We start from the raw sequence: 7,719 nt of genomic DNA on the forward strand, positions 1-7,719 counted from the left end.
CCTTCAAGGTATGAAAACTATCCATTTAACCACTTACCTAGAATTCGTTCATATTTTAATAGGATGGTATGGTGATGAGAATGTAAAATATAAGGTTAAGAGTTCAATCACAATAAAATGCAATATTTGATGGTTAAAAATAAATAAACTCTAGCTGGAAAATTCTATAAGTGGAAGGTACACACTATATTTTAATGTTATGCCTCCCTTTCCTAGATATTCATAAAATGAGGAGCCTACAAATAATTTAGGATTAATTTCACATATGATTTTACAAACATTATATATATATATAATACATACTCATGCAAAGCTTAAAATATTATATATGTCTTTACAAAATAGTTAAAATGCGACGTATATCTCATTTTATTTATTAATAACAATTTAATAAATGACGATGTTACAATAATTTTTCTAAAGTTTAAATTTCATATGCACGATACGTTTATTCTACCCCTTTTCATTAAATAATGTATTTATACCATATATTGTTATTTTAATTTTGATTGGACATTTAACATCCTTGACAACAACCAAATAATATCTCACCACTTCTTCAAAATTGCAAACTTTTTGAAGGTTTATCGCATCGAATGGTCTGCAATGAAAACCGTTTACCACATCTAATTGAACCAACCATTTATTAAATTGTTTTTAAATAAATTGAGTATATATGATATTTTAACAACTTTGTAAGTGCATTTATGATAAATTGAGTATATATGATATTTAAACCAATTCAGTTTTATTTGGCTTTCTGTTTAATCAATTTGTAACTAGAAAATAGAAGGGTTAAATAGGAACATTACTAAAAATAATATAGAAAATGAGTCAAAAGAAAGAAGATGCTTTTAGCAGACACAACCCCAAAGCATGGCAGCTTTCTGTCTCTCACTCTCACTCTCACTCTCACTCTCACTCTCTGTCTTATTATCATTCATATCAAATAAAGAGAGAGAAAGATCACATACATACATACATACATACTTCACTAAAATATAGACACTCATAAAACCCTATCATTGTGTTTCTTTCATCACACCCCACTTTTAATTTCTTCAAGATCTTTCAATAATAATAATACCAACCCATTTGGAACAAGACTTGGTATTTACTCCATAACATCTGGTGGGGTTACCTTCGAATGCAAGTGTATGTATGAAATCATATTACTTTTTTAATTATTTTGTTTCTTCTTCTTCTTCTTATTATTATTATGCCCACCAACTGTTCGACACTTTGCCTCAATCAAATCTTTCCTAATTTGCATCATTTGCCTCATGCATTCTTAGATTTGTAAACCATGGGTAAATCTTGTTCATTTATTGTTGTTCTTTCATTGTTATAATACAAACTTGTGTTTAACTGTTTTGTAATAAAGATTGCAGATCTGTAGATGGGTCAAGATTTAAACTTGGTATTTGAAAAGTATTGTGTGGTGGATGGAAGCCCTAAAACTGTTCTTCTCTCACATTCAAATGCTGATAACAAAAAGGTTAGTAGAAAGAAACCCAAGTCAAGAAATCAAATGTTGTTGACTCAAAATCAAGAATTTACCGAAATCAGCTTTAATCGGTATCGTAGTGCCTCGTGTCGGTCGGTTCCATCAATTAGGTTAGTTGCCAATGAGGCGCCAAGAAGAGGTTCTGTGTATCAAAGCTCGAAGGAGTTAGGTAGAATGAATCGGATTAAAGAAAATGAGACCGAAGGTAGGAAAAAGATTGCACTTTCGAGAACTAAACCTGCTCCGTTTTCGTTAGAAGTAGTCGAGTCGTTATGTAGTTCAGATGAAGATAACGGGTCGGTTACAAGTTCTATCAAGAAAGAGAATCTTTCGAGCAGAATCCCGTTGAACAAATCTTTATCTTCTAAATTAGAAATGCCTCATTCACCAACCAAAACCGAAACCGAATCAGTGAAATCCACAAGTCCCAAGACTCGTTTTAGCCGTTTAGAAAAATGTTTGACCCGTTCACAAAGTCAAAGTCTCACAAAAGTCCTTTGGGCTCTGCGATTGAAGAACCGAACACAAGGAATGGTAATTTAAGAAAGTCATTGCTGAAGGATTTTGCAAACACCGAGAGGGATTCTCAGTCTTTAAAGAAAGATTCTTGTAGCTCGATCGCGTCATCATCTTCTTCGCCAGCTCACCTAAGCGGGTCACTTAAATTAAGGAACAAAAATGGGGTATCATATTTTGAGTTTTCGGTTAAGAATCCGCATGATGTTTGGGTGGCAAAGAGATGGAATACAGGAGACGGTTTCAATTGGGTGTACACGTTTCACACGGCTCAAAATAGAAGAAAAAGTAATGTTAGTGGTCGAGGATCTAAAGATCATAGAATTAAAGACTTTCTAATATCGGCCCAGATGCAAGTTTCTTGTTATTTATGTACAGAAATTATAAATTCAGAAGCTTTCAACAACTCTATGCTCACAGAGTTTGTGTTATACAATCTTGCACGTTCTAGACAGTCTGTTTCACAAACTCCTGATGGTTTGAACCCGAAAGAAGACTCAAATGAGGCTGTTGACCAACCGAAAGTCAATGGTCAAAGTAATATCCACAGTTTAAATCCGTGGCCTGTAGCAGATTTGCATCCGGACCTTGAATCTGCAGCCATTGTCTTACAGGAAAGCAAAACCGACTCTGGTCAGTTAACCCCAATTGAAGTCAGTGTTGTGATCCCTTCAGGTAACCATGGTTTGCCAAGTGATGAAAGTCGACAGGTGGAGGCTAGGTGGTGGGTGTGATTGTGGCGGGTGGGATATGGGTGCCCGCTTGTTGTTTTTGGGAGTCCCGGTATGAAAAGAGACAAGTCATGTAACAAGAACCACCATGTGGAAATTTTCTTGAAGGTAAAATTTATACTTAAGCTAAAGCCGTTAGTGAACGAGAAAAACTAAATAATAATTACATTGTTAATTTGTTTAATGCGGTTTACACAGGGGACTAAGGAGAAAACACCAGCTTTGACCATGAAGTTGACCGAGGAAGGGCAATATGCGGTTGACTTTCATGCGAAACTGAGCTCCCTACAAGCGTTTTCAATATGCGTTGCTATATTGCATGGTACGGATGCCTCGATTGCCATTGACAGTGATGTGAATAAACAGGTTTTGCAATGTGATTCGTTAAGAGTTTTCATCGAAGATGAAGTCAAACAGTTGATTGAGGCGGTGGCTGATGGTGAGAAAACGAGATCAAGTAAGCATCTTGATGAAATCCCGCCTACTTTTGTAGTTAACCCTCCGTTTTCTCCAATGTCACGCGCATAAATCCCAAAACGGGTGCTTGAAAATAGAGCTTCATAGAGGAGATGTTGACTTTTGAGACCATTGTGTTTGACTTTTTGTTAGCAAATAAACCATGGTTTAATTGAAGGGGGAAAACAACACTGTTTATATTGTTGGTTCATTTTGGAGGGAAAGTAGTGATATTAGTTTCTTTTCAGAGACTAGTGTATTTTTTTTAATTATTATTCTTAGTATTATTATTTTTTTTTTTGTAATTTATATGTATGGCTACTTGGTGGAATAGACGAACTGGGATTTTGGGACATTCTTTCAGAAAAAAAATAGATAAAAAAAAACTGTGGGCTGTTATACAGAATGTGTTTTTTTGTTTATTTGACCAATATGGTCCCAAATTATCAGAGGTGTATTTGTCAATGTCACTCTAGTCTGCATACAAAGAGTGTATCTAAGAAGATGCACATTGGTAGTCAAATCCCAAAGAACATAAAAACTTGAATATTGGATCCTTTGATGAAGATCAGAGTTAAGTGTCTTTCAAAAAGATAATATTTCAAGCGAGTCATGGTTTTAGCTCGGCCTTTTAGTAACATGATTTGAACTTGAGATCTACTCGTTTTTAGCTTTATGTGTACCTTGACACTGACTCATGGGTAAACCTCATAAGTTTGATTTTGACTCATACTCAACTTGCAAGGCGCTAGAGCAACCAAAAACTAGAAACACCCATTTAAAACAGCTATATTAGATCAAAATTAAGATTACACTATTATGACCATTATAATGACTGAGAGTTGGGCTTATTCATTACCCATGGGTAACAAATTGTCTTAGCAATGCTTGTTTGTTGACTTGAAGACTCTCATTATTGGCCCTTTCAAATGCACCATTCAAATGCACCAACATACCGTGAGAAAAATAGTTTTAACCGGTTTGTTTTTAGTATTGCTTCCATGCATGCTCTTATGAAACTCCCAAGATATCTTCTAAGGAAAAAGCAAAACTTTAGATGGTAGCTTACACCATTGGCTTATGAATTGCCAAACAGCGTGCTTAGGTGACTACGAAAGCTCACTGCCTGAAGCATCAATTAACTGAGGATGGTTGAAGTCCCATCACAGACTCAGAAAAATCGTTGTTAAACAAAAACATTGTTTAATTTTGAATCATTTTTAAAGTTTGCTTACATGCATTAACCTTTTCTTAAGTGTCTTGAGTAGCACCACACTTCCACACCACAATTTACAAAGGTTAAATGATGTCATAAATAGCATCCCTAAAATAAAAGAACCAACATTAATCTTGAAACTGTAACATGCATTCTGATTCTAACAGTTGGTCAAGAATGTTGACCTACATTCTACACAGTTTAGATCAACTCTCCATGAATATGATGAGAGATGCTAATCTATCTTAGGTTACAGTCATAATAAATATCAATCTTCACCTTTGAACCCCAGATTTAACCAAAGAACCGCCAGAAGTTGTTGACCTTTTAGCACCAGAACCTGAAGAGCATTCGGTAAAACAAAGAATTTAGCAAACCTGACCCGTATTAGACCCGTTTCCCAACCCACGCATTTCACCAATTCTACTGTAAACAATAGTGATTTGACATACTTGATGCAGCACGCTGGCCACCCTTGGTTAATGAAGGTCTAGAAGGTGCTGTCAGCCCTGGTTTTTGTGAACATGAAGCCGCCTGCACCGGTTTCCGTGCAGAAGATGCAGTCTTTTGTGGTGGTCTTGGAATTTTAGCAGGCACACTGGGCCTGAAACCATTACCCCACAACTCAGTGATTACCCAATTATAATAAAAAAAAAAGAGCGAGTTACAGAAATGGCCCATGAGGTTTGACGAAAGTCACGTCCTCGGGTACCAACTACCAAGTTCCAAAAGCTGAAAGTTAGTTTCATGGTTTCAATTTGTAACAAGCTTTAAGACTATGTTTCACTAACTTTTCTGTTATGTTTATGTAAATTGACCAAAATACCCTTTATAACCAAAGGGTCTATTTGTGTAACCAAGACCGACTTGGCCATTATACACAAATAGTCCCTGAAAGAGAGATGGGTTAGACATGCTTTGAACTAATTACAAAAACAGTCCCTCGAAGGGTATTTTAGCCATTTTACACTGATTTAACATAAAAAAAATATTGCTAGCGTTAGGGGCCTCATACACGTTACAAAATTAAAACACTAAACTTGAAACTTTTAAAACTTAGACCCCAGAAGTATGACCCCGTGCCAAACTACATGAAACATTTATGTAACTATCTCTAATAACAACAAAATAGACTCACTTGTGCTGGGGCTCGACAGGTGCTTTCGCGGTTTCAGGAAAAAGGGTCAACTCAACGATGCTACTCATTGAACAATCGGTCTCGGTTCCCATTGAAAGAACACCATCAGATATATCACTCAATCTCTCTTCAGAATCAGCATCCCCCAACCCTAAAAGCTCAATATCATCATTAAGATCTCGAATATCATCGGCTGCAACAAGTTTAAACCGCTGAGAACTCGTTTCAGATTGTTTATCACTCAACTCGTTATCAATATCAGAAGCTGACTTTAGGCCAAGATTCAAGCTATTGTCAAGGACTGGACTACCGTTGGCCCGTAATTCCCCCATTGAATGCACTGGTGAGCCCCTTTCACCACTCGAACTTCTTCTAGCTCGTAATTGTGATATTTCCTCATCCTTTTTGGTTAATGAATCTTTCAGATTAGTCACCTAATATTATTAACCGCACAAAAAATATTTAAAGTTGCAATCTTTCATACAAACACTTAAACGGGTAACGGGTCAAAACGAGTTCAGGTCAGAATAACCCGCAAACCCAGAAACAAGTTTGACCCAGTTGAATCATAAGCACAAAATTGATCCGTTTGGGTTGACCCTCAAAAAGTCATACCTGCTCCATGAGCTCCCGCACACCCCCTCCCTTCTTTATTGCTACGAGCCGCGCCTAACTCGACTCCAGAAACGCGCTCAGCAAATTTGAGGGTGCTTATGGTTTCTGAGTATGACTCCACATCAGGATTTAACTGTACAAACATAAGTGTCTTTGCTTGACCACCTATAGCAACAATTAAAATGTTAGATGCAACCATTCAAGCCACCAATATATAAAACATTTGAACATTTGTGAGTTACCTAAAGAGCTTTGCAACACTTGAGTAAGCTTGCTGTTTCTATAAGGCACGTGCTGACTCTTTTGTGCCAGAGCAAAAATAACATCACCAAGAGCCGATAACGATTTATTAATATGTTGGGCTTCTCTTAGTCGATCACCGGTTGCTTCAGATCGATCCACCCGTTCACTCCCAGCAAGATCAACCAAATGTAAGTTACCCACGCAAAACCGATTTGGTTTCAAGATCCGTTCCACGAACGTGAACGGTTAACACACTGGATCATAAAAGATTTGAATGAATGTTAAAGAAACTCAATATAGAAAAAAAATGTTCATCAAAGCCCAACCTGTGCGACCCGGCTACTCCTTTCGTTCAGGGCAGTTGCACCCACGGCCCGGTTCATTAACCCGACATTCATCAAGTCCAAGACGTCTGCAGTTGATGTGACTGAGTGCATGCTAGCATCGGGGACGGCTAACCCGTTTGGTTGGGTAGAACTCCATATCCCAAGCGTGTGAAAGTCAAGGTATACATACTTTATGAGAATATATATACGGTGTAGGCCTATAAACGAACCGAACGTTCGATGTGCATGAACAAAACCTTTTGTTCGTTAAGTTAGACGAACAAACATGAACACATGTCTCGTACGTTCATTTATGTTTATGAACGCTCTTTTATGTTTGTTACTTAAGTTTGTTCGTTTGTGTATTCATTTATTGTTAGGCCCGTTACAATATAGTCTAGTTTTATTAGATTAAAATATCACCCATTACAATTTAATCTATTTTATTACTTTTTAGTTCCAGCATATTAATATTCACGTTTTACTTTTACTTAGTGTTTGCTCAATTATGTTCGTTCATCTACGTTTTGGTTACGTCCATTCGTTTATGTTTGTGAACCGTTCGTTTATATTACTAACGAACGAACATGAAAAGTAATGTTCACTTTCTTGAACGAACACGAACAAGAAACCATGTTCATCTAACTGTTCGTGTTAAATCAATTGTTCTGTTAAGGTTAAATGAATGAACACGAACATGCCCCGTTTGTGTTCGTTCGGTTCATTTACAGGCCTATGTGTGTGTCAAAATAAGATGTAATTAAAGGATATCTTTTCTGAGTGATATCACTCGATAACAGGTCCCGAACTTGCTCATTATAAATTTCCACCATTTGTACTCCAATTTCATACTCAATTGAGTTTCGCCTAATTTGGGAGAGATGAAACAGGTCGTTTAAGGCTCGATAGTTGACTCCCCAGTCTTTGGGAGACGATACATTAGGCCCCGTCTATCACCAAAATTAGAAAAG

General features: G+C 36.9%; 2 protein-coding genes and 1 pseudogene across 3 annotated transcripts; 2 read left to right on the forward strand and 1 right to left on the reverse strand.

Moving 5' to 3' along the window:
* Positions 1-1,399: 1,399 nt before the first annotated feature.
* On the forward strand, positions 1,400-2,757 carry LOC143552262 (uncharacterized). The gene is made up of 2 exons (XM_077042529.1): positions 1,400-2,041; positions 2,086-2,757. The coding sequence occupies exons 1-2, from the start codon at positions 1,400-1,402 to the stop codon at positions 2,755-2,757; spliced, it is 1,314 nt and encodes a 437-aa protein (XP_076898644.1).
* Positions 2,758-2,759: 2 nt separating this feature from the next.
* Positions 2,760-3,484, forward strand: LOC143552266 (uncharacterized). The gene is made up of 2 exons (XM_077042532.1): positions 2,760-2,862; positions 2,953-3,484. Exons 1-2 carry the CDS (start codon positions 2,809-2,811, stop codon positions 3,280-3,282), a joined length of 384 nt encoding a protein of 127 aa, XP_076898647.1. The 5' UTR covers positions 2,760-2,808; the 3' UTR covers positions 3,283-3,484.
* A 1,045-nt stretch (positions 3,485-4,529) lies between these two features.
* Positions 4,530-7,695, reverse strand: LOC143552263 (kinesin-like protein KIN-14J; annotated as a pseudogene). Its single transcript, XR_013138619.1, has 7 exons — positions 7,520-7,695; positions 6,749-6,914; positions 6,422-6,676; positions 6,180-6,344; positions 5,565-5,998; positions 4,879-5,030; positions 4,530-4,766 (listed from the first exon to the last, which is right to left on the reverse strand). The product of XR_013138619.1 is annotated as a kinesin-like protein KIN-14J (transcript).
* Positions 7,696-7,719: the final 24 nt, after the last annotated feature.

This window comes from Bidens hawaiensis, unplaced genomic scaffold (assembly GCF_021521415.1).
Source record: "Bidens hawaiensis isolate Kalapana, Puna unplaced genomic scaffold, B.hawaiensis_p1.1 tig00016835_1, whole genome shotgun sequence".
Lineage (NCBI taxonomy): Eukaryota > Viridiplantae > Streptophyta > Magnoliopsida > Asterales > Asteraceae > Bidens > Bidens hawaiensis.